Source organism: Muntiacus reevesi, chromosome 1 (genome assembly GCF_963930625.1).
Source record: "Muntiacus reevesi chromosome 1, mMunRee1.1, whole genome shotgun sequence".
In the NCBI taxonomy this organism is placed as follows: Eukaryota; Metazoa; Chordata; class Mammalia; order Artiodactyla; family Cervidae; genus Muntiacus; species Muntiacus reevesi.
This window is the reverse complement of record NC_089249.1, coordinates 199,201,184-199,217,211: the sequence shown is the minus strand read 5'-3', so window position 1 is coordinate 199,217,211 and position 16,028 is coordinate 199,201,184. Positions and strand designations below refer to the sequence as shown.

General features: G+C 58.6%; 1 protein-coding gene across 4 annotated transcripts in view; it reads left to right on the top strand.

Annotated features, from left to right (window-relative positions):
* Nucleotides 1-12,189, top strand: part of NFIC (nuclear factor I C) — a 72,719-nt gene extending 60,530 nt beyond the window's left edge. For 3 of the 4 annotated variants that reach the window (XM_065918073.1, XM_065918074.1, XM_065918072.1), the window contains 2 exons: nucleotides 1,537-1,622; nucleotides 5,762-12,189. In XM_065918073.1, coding sequence (XP_065774145.1) covers nucleotides 1,537-1,622; nucleotides 5,762-5,779 — 104 coding nt within the window. In that variant the 3' untranslated portion in view covers nucleotides 5,780-12,189. The remainder of the gene's footprint in view (nucleotides 1-1,536; nucleotides 1,623-5,761) is intronic. The other variant, XM_065918075.1, reaches the window with a different exon arrangement.
* Nucleotides 12,190-16,028: the final 3,839 nt, after the last annotated feature.

Below are 16,028 nucleotides of genomic sequence, written 5' to 3'. Positions count from 1 at the left end.
ATTTCACGTAAAACTTACAGATTTCCCCTGGATTCTTGGGGAAAACCGGCTTCAGCGGGCTCTGTTCCTAGCTGCCAGTCTGGGCCACACCTTCAGACGGGACAGTCCCCACTTGCCCGTCTGTCCCCGGGAGGGCAGGGGTGGCTGCCCCGCCTTCTAGAACTTTCTGCTCTCTAGATGTAGGTCTGGGTGGTAGCCTAGTGGGAGGCCCTGACTGGGCCTCCTAACTTGCCTGAACTTTCCACTTTCGGGATGCGGCTGTAGAGATGGCAGCTCACCAGCCCCCAGTGGCCCCCCCACCCTGGTCCAGGTATCCCCATCAACCATGGCTCTGCCCCCAGCCTCCCCCTGAGCCCCATCTTTGTGAAGGTCTCTCTCTCCCTCACTCCCCAAATGAGCTTCCTCACCACCCCCCCAACAGGAGGGGCCAGCCCTCCCTCTGGGCCCTGTCGGCCCCCTCCCTGCATACAGCACCCCTACCCCTAGAGTTTCTTCCCCAGCATCCACTGCCTGCCAAGACCTGGGGCAGCCTCACAAGTAGACATCTTTCTCCAAACACCAAGATGCAGCACTGGGATGCTGGGCTCCAATCCCACCCTTGAAGCTCCTTCCCTGTGTGACCTTAGGCAACTGTCCTCCCCTCTCTGAGCCTCAGTTTTCTCAGCCGCAAATTGGGACAGTCACAGGGGCGGTGCGGAGCACGTTAGTGAAACAGATCAGGGAGAACACTTAGCAGGAGGCAGGCGCAGGGCACAGAGTTGGCATGAGAGGCTGGTCATCACCTCCTCGCCCTACTTCCTCATCTGTGAAATGGGCAGAATGGTCAGTCTGCTGTGTTGAGGCCACTGAGTTAACCCTGGAATGCTGCCCACTGCCTGGTATACAGTAGACACATAATAGACGGGGAGTGAATGTGGATTTTTTCTCTTTTGCCTTGTACCAACTTCTCTACCGCAGGTCCAGCCTGCTTTCCCCCCGCAAGCTCCCCAAGCCTCACTGCCTCCCACTTACCCTTGCTCCAGTGGAGACCACACGGGGACCCTTCCTCCACCCACTTCCCCCCACCCCAGCCTGGATTTTGAATCATTCCCTCGCCCGCAAAGCGTGATCAGTGAGATTAAAATATAAAGATGCTGCGTGTGTGCACCCAGCCTTCCCCGAGCCCTCTCCAGGAGGGAAATTAATAAATAAAACGCCCTCAATAATTCATGGCACCCCGCACAGCGGGAGGCAGGCCATGGGAGCAGGATGGACCAGGCACTGGAACTCTCTGAATAATTCACAGGCGGTTTCTGGATTATGAATCTTTCATCCCGCGCCTTCCCTCCCGGCAGACACCAGCCCGCGCGACCCCGGGGGCCTGAGCCTGTGGGCTTTTCGGGGTGCCCGAACCGTCCGGGGGAGGGCGGCCAGTTCAGAGGCGCCAGGTGCTGGGTGCGCAGGCCTGGCTGGCTGACCCTAAGCAGCGGCCACCCTCTCTGGTGCTCCCGCGCCGCCCCCGCGCTAACGGGCTCTCGGTCTCTCTCCTCCTCGCAGCCTACTCTACGCCCGGCACGTCCCCTGCAAACCGTTCCTTTGTGGGATTAGGACCAAGGGATCCAGCGGGCATTTATCAGGCACAGGTAGGGGCCAAGAGGCCGGCTGGCGGGGGGTGGGAGGGCCGGCCGGGCATGCAGGGAGCCCTCCCCCCAGCTGTACCCCTGGCGTGGTGGCTGCTGAGTGTGGTCGGGGGACCCGCCTGCCAGCTCCTTCCAGGGCCTTGAGCCCATACTGGGGGATATGCTGAAGCCCCAAATCCCGCCAGGGGATGTGGGGCTAGGCTTGTCACTGCCCCGGTCCTATTTGTACAGATGGGAAGACTGAGGCTCAGAGGAGAGGGGCTTTGCCCAGGATCACACACTGCATCAGCCTGAGCTTTCAGACCCCCAACCTTCATCCCCTCCCACGCCAGCCAGAGGGAGGCAGCGGGTGGCAAGGGATCCCAGGATGCCAGGGGAAGCTGGGGAAGCCAAGGCAGCCCATGGCAGGGAGGTGGGGCCTCCCGGTAGAGCATGCAGGCCCCCACCACAGGCTCCAGCCCGCGAGGTGGGAGGGAGATAGCGAAGGTGGGGTTGGCATCACTGCCCCTGAGTGCACGGGTTGTGGGGACCAGGGCTGGCTGAGGACAAGACAAGGAGGCTCAGAGAGGAGGAGTGAGTCACCTGAGGCTGCGCAGCACTGCGGGGCCAAGCCTCAATGTGTCTGGAACTGAGACCCGTGGCTCCCAGCATCTCTCGAGGCAGGAGGTGGCCTCAGTCCCTCCCCCTGTGTCCCCAACTCCCACCTTTGGTCTGGCATCCGTATCCGTGTTGTGTGCAGGCCAGGAAGGTGCTGGCAGGTAGTGTTGGATGGTGGTGGCTGTACCCCTGAGCCATGCTCCCTGGTTGGTGCGTGTTGAGGACGGGATCACAGGACGTAAAACGGCTGCTGCAGCCCCTTTGAGTCCCAGACGCACAAAGAAACATCCTGGGGCTCCCCACAACCATAGAGCATGGGGATTTGCAGGGTCCCCAGGGGTCACATTCAGATCCTCAAGCCACTGTGAGAGAGTCATCTCTTGCACCAGAGTCCACGGGCAGGGGGCAAGGGTGAGGGCAAGAGGTGGACAGGTAGCCACGTCCCCCTTCCTCCGCTGAGATCAGAATTAGCCAGGCTGGGGAGGCCCAAAGAACCTCCCGCCATAGCCTGGCCCCCTGGGGACCATTCGAGGCTTCCCTGGCTGCTGCTGGCAGCTTAGGGGCTCCAGAGTTGGGGGGACCTGGCAGTCCCCCTCTCTCCCTTCCCAGACTTTAGCTGGGGGTCCTAGGGTCAGGAGACGAGGGCTTCTGCCCAGCTCTTCTTCACCCACTCTGAACCTCAGTCTCTTCTTCCGGCCTTGGGCACCTCCTGGGGAGTCCTTGAAGGGTCTGGAGCATCAGGGGACCAGTTTGATTCAGAAAGGGCAAGGAAAGGCCAGGACCGCCCCTCGCACACCCAGAATACTAAGTATCCCCCTTCACTGAGCCCTGGCCAGGATCCAGACAGAGGGATCACTTGGTCAGGGTCACCTACTGAGCTGGCGCAGCCCCAGGCCACCCCCCTTCCGGTTGGGTTTTGAGTTCTAACCTGGTGTGGATACCCCTGCCCCCAGAGTGCTCAAGGAGCCAGGAATTTCCTCTCCCACTCTCACCTGACAGCCCTCCCCACTGGAGGCTGGGCATGTCCTAATTGCTTCCGAAACCAAAGCTAATAAAAGCAATGGACGGCTGCGGGCTACCTTCTTCACCCTGCCCCAGTCTCCCCCATCCGTTGTGTCACCTTACTTATCATCAGCCTCTGCATGGGGGGAGAGGGGGTCACCCCAAGTGGACGGCCTGGAAGGAGAGGGAAACCAAGGCTGGTGGGTGGCGGGAACCTTTGTTTCTCTGTGCTTATGGTCAGCCCCTGCTTGGTGAGCAGGCCCTGCTGGGGACCCAGAGAGGGTGGGACTGGGACTGTGGAGGAACCTGGGGGAGGGGGCATCTGGGCCCCTGCCTGGGAGGGGAGGGGTCGGAGCCTGGTGTCTGACAGAGGATAAGGGTGTCCGGGCGGGGACTCAGCGTTGCCAAGGGCTGGAAGTAATGGGGAAGCAGCCTGAGCATAACTGGCAGACCTGGGACGTGGGCTTTGGCCTGGGGGCCCAGGGGAGCCATGGACGAGGTCGGGGGCGGGGGGTGGGGTGTGCATATCCAGGACTGGCAGCCAGAAAGAACTTTGTGGGGCTGGTGTCGGGGGGCAGCGAAGGTGTTGGATGGAGGACCCTGCCAGATAGTGTAGGCAGGACCTTGGGTCCCTGGACTAAGGGGACCCCCAACCCCGGCAGACCCCAAAGGGAGGGAAGAGGGAGGAAGGAGCCGCAAGACCCTCTCCCCCCTCTCGGAGCCCCTGTGCTAAGGGCTCAGAGCGGAGAGGCCTCCTCTTTCTGGCGCAGTCAGCACTTCCTCCGCCTTCCTTGTTCCTGGCGGGTTGGCTCTCCTCTACACGCGCCACCCCCCCCCCCAACCTCCGCCCCACCTCCCAGCCTGCATCGGCTTCTCCCCTCCCCACTTCTATCTCCTGCCCTCACCCTCATCAGTGCCTGGCCCCCTGATCAATATTCTCTGACCCCAATCAGTGCCCCTCCTCTAATCAATGGCAATTGATCTCTCCCTGATCAATTGCCTACCTTCTTCATCTCCCCACCCCCATCTCTCACCATCCTACCCCTTCCCCGCAGTCCTGAGCCAGCCGTCACTTTGGCCTCCAGAGTAGGGCTCTGTGGGGTCTGACACCTCCACCCCCACCCCTGTGTGAAGGGGTGGGTCCACCTGGCCTAGTATTTCCCCCCAGTCCTCTGCCCATCACACCTGGTCAGCAGATGAGCAGAGGGCCTGAGTGGTTAAGCCATGTGCCCAGAGCCACACTGGGGGCTCCAGCCAGGCCAGGGGGTGACAGAGCCCAGACCTCACTGTTGGCACTGTGTGGCCTCAGTCTCCCCCTCAGCTGATGGGGGAGGATGTTGAGTTGAGGGTGCCTCCCCCCGCCCTACCATTACGGGGGCCAGAGTCAGGCGGGGCCAGAGTCAGGCGGAGAGCTTAGGAGGGGAGGAGGCAGGGAGGAAGGGCCTGGGGAGGCTGGCCACCACAGGGGAGGGTCACGCCCAGAATCTGTCTGGTTGCCAACGGAAACCAGACATGAGGTAATGGCCAAGATGAACTTGAACTTGGCTGGAGGTGGGGGGCTGGGAGCCACGGCGCCAGTTCGATAGGATGGCCCAGCGGCTGCAGGCAGCCTGGTGGGATTGATCGCCCGGATGGAGTGTGGTTTCCAGCAGGCGTGGGGGCACAGCGCTGCTGTGACCTCAGTGGGAGGGGGCTCCCCACCCCAGGCCCACTCCCCAGGTGGATTGGACGCATTTCCAGGGGAAGGGACTGTACAGTGGCTTCCCTGTGGGGACCTCGGCCAGAGCTGTCCCTATAGACCTGGCCGCCTGACCCCACACCTCTGTCTCCTCCTCTGTGAAGTGGGAGTCATGACCCCCTCAAAGGCCAGGCTAAGGGGTCAGCCCCAGGCAGGGGGACAAGCAAGTAACTTCTCAGGCCGTAGTTCAGATGCTGTCTTCTTCCCTCAAACGCTGGTGGACTTAAGCAAGTTACTTTACCTCTCTGAGCCCCTGTCTTCTTCACTGCAAAACGGGGTCGGGGGGCAGTAGTCCCTCTTTCGTGAGGGTCCTGGGGGAACCATTAAATGGGAAAATGTTAAAAGTAAAGAAGAAACAAACAACCCCAGTCACAGCACCTGGGCACGGTGCCTGTCTGTAAAGATTCAGCAGTGGCCCTCCTCCGACGAGCGAGAGTATCCCCTCCCGCATTTTATACTCAGGGCTGGAGGTGGGGTTGCCAGATTTAGCAAACAAAACCATAATTCCAGATAAAGAATTTTCTTAAAAAAACTTTTTAAAGCACACGTATATCCCAAAAGTTGCATGGGATATACACTAAAAGGTTTATCCAGGATTCAGGTGTAACTGAACTTCCTGAGTTTTATCCAGCAGCCCTGCTTAGGGGCCCAGTCACTTGCCAGGGTCACCGAGCAGGTTACCCAAGTCTGGGACAGAGGTCACAGGTTCCAGGGGTCGAGGGGGCTGCAGTGGGTATAGGCTGTGGCCCACGGAGCCTGACCCCCGTCTCTGTCTCTCTCTCTCTGTCTCCCTCCGGCCGCCCAGTCCTGGTATCTGGGATAAGAAAGATTTCTTCCCACGCCCTGCTCCTTCGTCCCAGGAATCCCAGGGGGCCGCATGGCCGGCCCCCGGCCCACGTTTTCGGTGGAAAGCTACAGCAAGCAAGAACACCCCGCCGCCGACTCCCAGCCCGGCCGAAAGACAAAATCACACAGACACATAAACACAAGAGGAAAAAAAAGAAAAAAAAAAAAAAAAAACGGGAAAAAAAAAAGACAAACGGGGGATAAAAATTACAATACATAAAAATAAACCCACCCAACCAAGAAGATAAACAGTAAAGATGACAACGCTTCGGACTCTCGGGACACCACGGCCGGACGGACCGGACGCTCGGGATCGTCCTAAGTTATTCATCTCCTCTCGCTGCTGCTGCTGCTGGTCAGGGAGGCCCAGCCACCCCCGCCTCCTCCCAGGACCAGGTGAGCGCAGCCTGGAGCCCACGCCAGGCCCACGGGACAGGACACCCAGCGAGGCCGCCTCTCCACCCGCACGCCCACCGCCACCTCCGGGACAGTGTTTGCCAGGTTGGGGAGGCAGGCCCTGGGGGGCCGGCAAGGACCCCAGCAGCAGGCAGCGGAGGCGGCTGGGTGGGCAGGGGGCGATGGGGCCAGAAGAGGGTGGCAGGGAGACCCCGGCAAGGCCAGGGCACTAGGACATATGGCGGATACTCGGCGAAGGAGCATCCGGCAGGCATGAACCTCTATCTGCTCTTTCGCGCGAAGCCCCTCCGCACCCGCCGGGTTTGGGAGACGTCTCTATGCAAATGACCCCCAGCCCCACCCCAGGCATAGGAGGCCACCCCAGCGCACCCCAGCCCCCACCACCGGCTCCACACCCCCCCACCCACCCTGGGAGGGCCCCACGTTGCACACACTGTAAGAAATGCACTTTCCAAGGAAGGGGCTGGGGGCGGTGGAGCGGAGGGGCCTGAGGGCTGCTCTGGTCTCTCTATCCACCCAACCCTTGAACTGGGGAGGACCCCCCCACTTTAGCCCGTGGAGGTGGGAGGTGAGAGCGAGTGGTTTAAGTGCCTGATTTCCACCGCCCGCCCCCCCTCCCCGGTGTCCAGCTGGGACGTGAGTGGCCGTGGGCCTCCCCCCTCCCTCCTCTCCCGCAACCTGGCCCCTTCCAGTCGCTGACCCCTCATTGCTATGCCCCCATCAGAGCTAGAGAGATGGAACCCCCGCCCCCAGCGGGCCCAAGGGGCAGAGCTGGGCCTCCTCCCAGCATCCTGCCCCGCTGGGGTACGGGGGCTGGGGTCTCGAGAAGCCGGTGTGCCCCTCCGCCCCCACGCCTCCTCTGCCAGTGCCTTACATCCTGGAGCGACAGCCCCTCCCTGGTGCCTCCCGGCCCAAAGGGGGACCACGGTTTGCACTTTCATCCCCCACCCCCTGCCGAAGTGGGGCACAGCCAGGAGGCGTCGCCGCTGGGTGGCCAGAAGGAGAGGGGCCAGGCCGCCTGAGGTCCAGAACAGGGCTGGGGGCTCCGGCTGGGGGCGGGGAGGTCGGCGCCTTGGGGCTCCCTGCTGCCATGTAGGGGGGCCTCCCATCTGCTGAACATTTTCCGTTGAGCCGCTCCAAAAACACTAAAGCTGGGGACACGGGGTGCCTTTACCCCGGCTCCCCGGCCCATCCATGCTCCTCCCCGGGATGGCCATCTTGGGAAGGGGGGCCTGGGAAGGGGTGCTAGGTGTTTCGGGGTCACCAGGCCCAAACACAAAGATAACCCCTTCCGGCCCATCAGTCTGAATCCCAACTGGTCTCCATGCCTGGCGCTGGGGAATGCCGACCCCCATCCCCGGCCTAGGCCAAAGCCATGGCCCTGGGAGGGCCCCCGCTCACTGCTCCCAGCCTGACCCACCTCTCCCTCTCCTGGTGAACCCCCCGTGCCCCAGGCCTGGCCAGCCTCCTCCCACCTCCCCAGACACCGGACTTTCCTCCCAAACCAGCCCAAGGGGCTTGGCGAACCCACTCGATCATAAAGAGAAAGACACCCCCCACACACGAGACCCTCCCCACCAGCTGCACTCCCACTGTCCGCAGGGTTTCGAGAACCCTTGGTCCGTCCGTCTGTCCCCAGGGCCCCTCCAGCAGGTGGCCGTTGGAGACCAAAGCATGGGCCGCTCTGGGGGAGGGCAGGAGGGGTGGGTTGTGCAGTTGGGGTATCCGGAAGCTTGTCAGCCGGGAACCTGAGGGTGCGGGTAGGCAGGGAAGGGGAAGGGGCACCCGGCAGCCCCCAGCTTCCTAACTTTGCATGGTGCTTAGTCGAGGATTTCTGTGACCTGGCTCCTGACTTCAGCTCGCGGCGGCTGAAACTGCATGGCAATTGATACTGGCTCTATCTCCCTCCCCACGCCACCCCCCACTCCAGCCATCCACCACCACCCTCCTCCTCTTTAAAAGAAAACAAAAAAAGATACAGAAAAAAAAAAAAAAACCCTTAAAAAAATTCCATGTTTCCTAATTTGCACGAAATTTTCTATCACATGATGTGCCTTGCCTTCCGAGAAAAAGTATTACCTTTAAACAATATCAGCGCACAGATAGCTGCATGCACTGCTCGTGTAGTTTAAAAGAAAAAAAGACAAAACAGTGACATGAAATAAAAAGTAAAAATTGAAAAGGGATGTATTTCTATTTGTAAAAAAAAAAAAAAATTAAGAATTAAAAAAAAAAATCACCCTTAAAAATCACATTGCTTAAAGGAAAAAAAGCAATGCACGCAACAATCACCCCACAGTTTGCCCTGCCCCCAGCCTGCCCTGGGCTCTTGTCTCCCCATCTCCTGCTGCATTGGGGGTGCCCCCTGGTGCTCTGCAACCCCCCCGGCCCCATCCTCGGGCTCCAGAGGGGTCACTTCGCATCCCCTGCCCACAGCAGCGGACAGACCTCAGGGGTGTGCCCTGGCCCCAGGCAAGGGCTTCTCCCCTCACTGGGCCACAGGCCAGCCCCCCCAGATGCCGTGCATGCACCTACGCGTTCTCACCCCCCCTACCCTGGGGCGGCCACCCTGCCGACAGCCAGACTCCCCCCGCCACCTCTCCCACAGGCTGGCATCCCCCTGGCTCAGGGTCGAATCGCTGTCTCACTACCCCCTGCAGCCCCCTCCTTCTTGCCAAAGGACCCATCCCCATAGACTGGCCTTGGGGTGGCAGGAAGGACCCTCCTGCCACCCCCACCCCCACCCCCCCAATTCTACTATGTCTTCCAGCTGTGACTGCAGAGGGGGTCTGGTGTGAAACAAACAAAAAGACAAAACCAAACCCGATATATGCAATATTTGTCTGTCTGTACCTGTAAGGTCTAGCTCAGCCATGGAGGCCCGGCCGGGGGGTTGGGGCAAGGGGGCAGGGACGGCTGGGGGCACCGCGTCACAGGCCCCATCCAAGGGGCCGGCCATTGCTGTTGTCTTTTCTTCGGTTTTTTCTCTTGTTTTCCTTTCTGCCTTCTTTTTCTTTCTCTCTTTCCTCTTTTTTTTTTCCTCCAATTTTCTCTGCCTTTAACTCTACCAAAGCCGAGACAGTAGCAGTCAGTGAAGTGTCCAGGCAAGGACCCCACGGCTGGGTCCACCAACCTTGGGCCCATCCCTCCTCGCCGTCTCCGGCCCTCCCGGTCCCTGGGCCCCTCGAACATCTGTCGGCATATGCTAGGCGGGCAGTCCCCATTCACTCCCCGGCCACCACCTTGGATGTTAGAATTGTCTCCAGAGCTGGGTGGGGCCTTGCAGCCAGACCCTGGCTCTCATCTACCACTCTGCTCATGCCATGTTTTCTTCCGAAAAAGACCCCTCAGCCAGCCCCAGGGCCAGAGGGAGAGACCAGGCCCCGGCCTTGACCCCGCCCTTGAGCGGCCCTTTGGCCCAAGAGCCCAAGGCCCTGCTTGTCAGTCTCCATAGGGCCCATTTCTGACTTTCATCCCCCTCCCCGCCCCGCCACCAGGGAAGCGGGAACAGCCAGTGGCACAGGGGAGTGGGTGGCATGTCCCTGTAGGACCCCTCCTCCATAGGCTCTCCTCGGACCACGGTGTCCCTCATGGCTGCACCCCACAGCACCCCGGGCCTCAGAGCCCCTCCCTTCCTTGCCTGCTGTGTCAGAATAAGGCAGAAACACTAGGGACCAGGCTCCCACCTGCCAGTGCCGTTGGGGTTCATGCCCTGGGAGAGGGGAGGGCAGCGTGTTGGGTGTTTTTGTTTTTTGGTTTTGACATTTATGAAACTGACATCTCAAGCCCCATCCCCTCCCAAGCCCACGGTCACCCCCTCACTCATAGCCCGTCCCATGCAGAGTCCCCAGCCTGACCTTGGGGGTCCAGCGCTTACTGTGGAAAAGACTTAGGGAGACCTCCCCAATATATGCAAATCACCTACATCCCTCTCTTTGGAGGGAGGTAGCAGACTCGACCAGGGTGGAGAGGGAGGAGTAGAGAGGCAAGCCAACCCCACTCTATCTGACCTGGGGAGGGAGGCTGGGTCCGGGGTCCCCAGTGCCCAGGTCTGGGACACACATTCTGGCAGGGTTATGAGCCCAGATTCCCACCCTGAGCTAGACAATCAGACCGAAAGGAAACCCCAAGGGCGGCTGCGGGGAGGGGGCCCTGCTGCAGCTCCCCAGGCAGCAGACAGTTTCAGCCTCAGCACCCCCACCCCACCCCCAGCTCTGGAACTTTCCCTCTGTCCCGGGAGACCGCAGCGTTCCAGGAGCAAGCAGATTTGGCTGGACAGCTACCAGTAAGGCAGGATCCCGGGGCCAGGAGCAGCCATCCAGCCCTCTGGGAGAGACGGGACCCCAGCCACCCACTCCCTCTGGCTTCTCTGATGGTACTTTGACCTCCAGTGTAGGGCTATACTATACATTATATATATATATGTATAATTTTGGAATTTTTTTCTCATAATACAGATTATACAGTGGCTACTTTTTATTTTGGCCTGGAGTCTCTCTCTCTCTCTCTCTGAGACCCCTGATTTTTACTTTTTGTGTGTGTGGGGGGTGGGTTAGGGAGGGTGATGGGAGAGAGGTTCCAGAGACATGTCCTCAGGTCCTACATCTCCTGCATCCCTCCATCTTTCTGCCCCTTCGGACACTTCCTGAGAGCCGCATCTCCAAACTGACACCGCCTGCCCCCCCCCCCCCCCCCGTTGATCTATCCCTAAGCATTTCAGAGTGTGTGGGGTTCGAGCTGGCCCCGGAGGCCCACCCCCACCCCACCCCGCTCCCCAGACGAAGCAAGGAGACCCAAAGCAATCCCAGCAGGACTTGTTGCCAGCGATACCAAAACAGACTTCCCAAGCAGTGCCTCACACGTCTGCTGGTGTAGCTTTGAGGTCTTCCTTTCCGACTCCCAGGGGGTCCCTCAGGCCTCAGGAAAGAGGAGGCGGGATCCAACAGGAATATGGGCTCCAGGAGAGGAAGACCCACTCCCGCAAACTCCTGCCCTTCACACCACCTGGCTAGAAGGAGACCCACTGGAAAGGGGCTAGGAGCTACCCAGCCCCCCTCCGGTTGTGAGCCCCCAAAGCTCACTCCCTAAATGCATCAACACCCCAGCCTCCCATCTTGGATCCCAGCCAGGCCCCCTGAAACCAAAGCCCCTTCCAGTCCAGGGGTCCTGGCCCCTACCCCCAACTTCTCACCCTCTGACCCTTGCCAGGGCCACACGTGGGGGGTGGGAGGGCAAGACAGCAGGGTGTCTGAGGGACAGAACACGTGTTGTCGGGGGGAGGCAACAGGGAGAAAGGAGGGAAACTCGTTTTCTCTCTGAATTTTCTTTCTTTCTTTCTCTCTTTTTTTTCTCTCACATTTTTTTGGTGGTGTTGCTGTTTCATTTCCTGTCGCCTCTGAGATATTTTTTGAGAGTTTTTGCCCCCATTTTGTATTTTACCAATATTACCAGGATAGTTTATTCTGTTTCTTGCTTTCTGCTTGCCACACATACCAGATCTCTCTCTCTGTCTCTCTCTGTCTCTCTCTCTCACACACACACACACACACACACACACATACACACCATGCTCATGAACCTATGTCAGGAGAAGGTTGGTGCCAGGCCAGCCCACTGCCCATCTCCTCCCCAAGGCAGGGATGGGGAACAAGGAGCCGGACATCCGGGCAGACCTAGGCCCAGCCTTCTCCTTGCCTGTCTCCCCTGCTCCGTGCCCCCACATCATACTCCGTTCATAACCTTGTATATTACGCAGTCGTTTCAGTTTCCGCGGATGCGCCTACCTAAGTACCATTTACAGAAAGTGACTCTGGCTGTTATTATTTTGTTTGTTTGTTTCCCTATGCAAAAAAAAAAAAAAAAGAGAAAAAAAATGAAAAAGGGGGGTTCCATAAAAGATTCAATAAAAGGCAAAAAAAAAAGAAAAAAGAAAAAATGTATAAAAATTAAACAAGCTACGCTTCGACTCTTTCTAGCTTGTCTTGGGTCCTCCTTTCTGTGTTGCGTTCGGGCTGTTCTGGGTTCTTGTCAAAGTGCAGGGAAGAGGCTGGAGGGGCAGGTAGCCTCAGAAAACCTGTCTTGGAATTCCTCAGAGCCTTTGATCAACAAGTTCCATGGGCATCTATGGAGCACCTGCTCTGTGCCAGCTCAGGTAATTCCACCTCCTGCCTGGCTTCAGGGACAAAGCCTGCCACACAGTCAGTGTTCCATAAATGTACAGATTGCCTTCCTTCCTTGTTTTTCCCTCACCTCGCAAAACCCCATTCATTCAGCAAAGATTCCCTGAGTTATCTTTTGGGTACCTAGCCCTTGGGACACAGTGGAGAACAAAATGCCCTAAATGATCTGCCTTCGTGGCACAGTTCAAAGTTGGGAAAACAGAAAATAAACAATAAAAATAAATGTATGTCAGAGGAGATAAATGCCAGGGAAACAAATAGAGCAGAGTACGGGATAGGAGAGTCAGTCGCATGTGAGGAAGTAACCTTTCAACAGGAGTTTGAATGGAGAGAAGAAACAGCCCCCTGAAAATCTGACAGAAGAGTTTTCCAGGCAAAAGGCACACAGCATGCAAAGACCCTGGGGCAGGGCTGTGCTTGGTGTTTTGGGGGAACAGTGAGGAGGCCTGTGTGGCTTGAGCGGAGTGAGGGAGGGGGAAAGAGGGAGGAGGGGAGGGCAGGGGTTTGTGGGTCACAGGAGGACTTGGGACTTTTAACTCCAGGGAGGTGGGAGCCCTGGAGGGCTGTGGGCAGAGAAGGGGACAGGGCTTGGCTTGGTTCCTCTACCCTCACCTCCAGGAGGCCCTACCCACCTGCCTAGGTGGAGCCCATGGCTTGCCCTCCCAGCACCCCAGCATCCCTGTCTCTCCCACCCCACCGCTGACCACTCAGAACCGTTCATGTCCAGCTCTCCCCAAAGCCACAGGGGGGTGGGGGGTACGGAAATATCATGCCTATCGAAGTCGCTCAGTTGTGTCCAACTGCGACCCCATGGACTGTAGCCCACCAGGCTCCTCTGTCCATGGGATTCTCCAGGCAAGAATAATGGAATGGGTAAGCCATTCCCTTCTCCAGGGGATCTTCCCAACCCAGGGACTGAACCTGGTCTCCCGCATTGAGGGTGGATTCTTTACCATCTGAGCCACCAGGGACGCTCATCATGCCTGTGAGGGGTAGTCACTCCCCCTTCTTGGCGGGGAGGTCCTCCATCCTATCCCCCAGCAGTCCCCCAGAGATCCCAAGACATATAATCAAAGCTCCCCGGCTGCCCAGTCTCCTTCCATCCTACCCACACGCCACCCCGCACTCCGTGGAGGGGCTTTTCACTGACGGGGAAACTGAGGCACAGAAAGACAAGATGAGCGGAAAGGGACCCAGATAGGATGCGCCGACGCGGACACCCAGGAACGCAGCCCACCCCGCCGCCCACTAACAGGCGCAGAAGACACAGTCGTGAGGCAGGGATGACGGATCGCAGGACCCCCAGGTGGACGCGCACCCTTCCCAAGCCCATGCAGCATTCCCAGAAAGGATGGTCGCTTCTACGCTCAGCAGAGGTTCTGGCGCCCCCTTGTGGTCAGACCTAGGACCTGGATCCGGAAACCAGGTCCCGGGCGGAGGAGTCAGCTGACCCCGAACCTCACTGTCCCGCATGGGAGGAAGGGGAGGCGATGGGAAGAGAAGAGGGGACCTAGAAGGAGCTTCTTTTGCGGGATGGGGCCCTCATCTCGGGTGAGGGGCTCAACTTGGTGGGGGTTCAGCTGGGATGGAGGGTTCAGCCGGAGGCTGCAGGTTCATCCCAGGGTCGAGGCTTAGCCGGGGTGGGGGAGCTCAATCTGGCCTTTAATCTCAAGGAAAGCCGAGTCTTTTTCATCCATTGACCCCTGGGGTAAGACAATTTGGGGGCTTTGAAACGGCTGTCCCAGCACTGGCTCCCCACTAAATTCAAAAAACGGGCAGGCTTACGACAACCAAAAACCGCCCCCGAAATGCCCCCTGACGCCTCCTGGTAGGGAAGTCCCGCCCCTGCGGAAAGGGAGGAGACCAGACCGCCTCGCTTCTCGCTTCCCGCCCCACCCTCCGCACGGCCACCCACGCGGAAGCCCCGGGCCTCGCACGGAGGAAACTGGGGGACTGAAAACTGCGCTCCCAGAGATGTCGTCTGAAAACACGCTTTCTGACCTTCAGGATCCCCCAAGTCTGAGGCGGCAGGCTCACTTGCCCCCACCCCCATCCTCATCATTTCAGCATACAGAAAGCTGATATTTGTTGGATGCCTTTAGGGTGCTGGGCCCTGCGCTCCGGAGTTTTGTAGACAGTATTTCATTCAGTTCCTCATGACAACTTAAGAAGAATTTATTCTTTCCTTTTACAGAACTAGGCTCTTGGGCACAGAGAGGTTAAGTTACTTGCTCCGGGATACACAGCAAAGAAGTGGGGACTCCAGCCCCTTCTTCTCTATGGAGCCTCCCCACCAGGAGTGCAGGACCGGAAGAGGGAGTGATGATCCTGTGTCGCCCCCCCCCCCCACTCCCACCCCTGCACCCTCACCCCACCCCCTGGGAGTGCTAGCGTGCAGGACGAAGTGCTGAAACTCAGTACATGGTAGGAGAAGCCCTCATCTCCCAGGAAACAGCCCTGCGCTCTGAGCCAGCTCAAAGTTCATGTTCAGGGACAGCGAACAGCAGCCAGGAGAGGGACTGGGACTCAAAGAAAGCTCTTGAAGAGCTTACACCTGGGCAACAGGAGGACCTGCCTTCTCCGATGAAATCCAAAAGCTGACAGAAATTGGAGGTGGGGAAAGAAATCAGGCGCTGGGTAAAAAGATGCCTGCGATGGACTGGGTTAAGAGACATGAGACAGTGGGGGAGGGGGTGGTTTGGGGGGATGTGGGCGGCTCCTTCTCCAGGGGTGCCCTCCAAGCTCAAGAAGAATCATCAGGTGGAGACCAAGCTTGGGAAGGGGGTACAGAACCACCAGGTAACACACAGAGGGCCCTCTGAGAGGGACTTGGGGCAGGTTCTGAGACCTCTGAATCTCAGAGAGTCATCTTACTGGCCTCAGGACCAGGTCCTTTGCTGATAGGGTGTGGAGAAGGCATTGGGGCATCCCTGGAGGACTGCCTGGAGGAGATAAGTGGGAAGACTTCATGTGGAGGAACTTGCCATTGCTTCATGGTTCGGAGGCCCCTCTGTCTCCTCCAGTTCCAGCCCCCAGTCGTCGTCTCCCTTTTCCTTTCTCACAGTCTCCTCTTCCTTCTCTTCACTGCTGTGGAGACCAGAAGAGCCCAGATAATCCGAGTTAATAAGGATAGACAGTGCTCCAGGCCTCTGACAATTCTCCCAGCTCTGAGTCCTGCAGGCACCCTTACTGTTCCATGACACAGAGGGGGACAAGACTCAGGACACTGGCCCCGTTAGAACATGAAAGAAGTTCAGGATTGCCAACTGTATGAGCCAAAACTGAGCTCTTAATTTCTGGCCTCTTTGACTTCCTGGGTTTCAGAACTGCGGTGAGTGGACGGGCAGAGAGATGAAGGGCTGGGCCGACGGATGGGTGGATGGATTAATGAGTGTGTGGACAGATGAATGAATGGACGCATGAATGGGTGGTGGGAAGGTGGGTGGATGGATGGATGGACAGATAAGAGGGATGGATGATGGAGGGAGGAAAGGAGAGAGGAAAGGTGGGAGACAGGTCAGGAGGGATGATGGATGGATGATGGACAGGTGGATGGATAAATGGATGGTGTTGGCATAGGGATGATACTTTGTAGACCCCCCTATTGAAACACATCCTAGGGATGGGGGA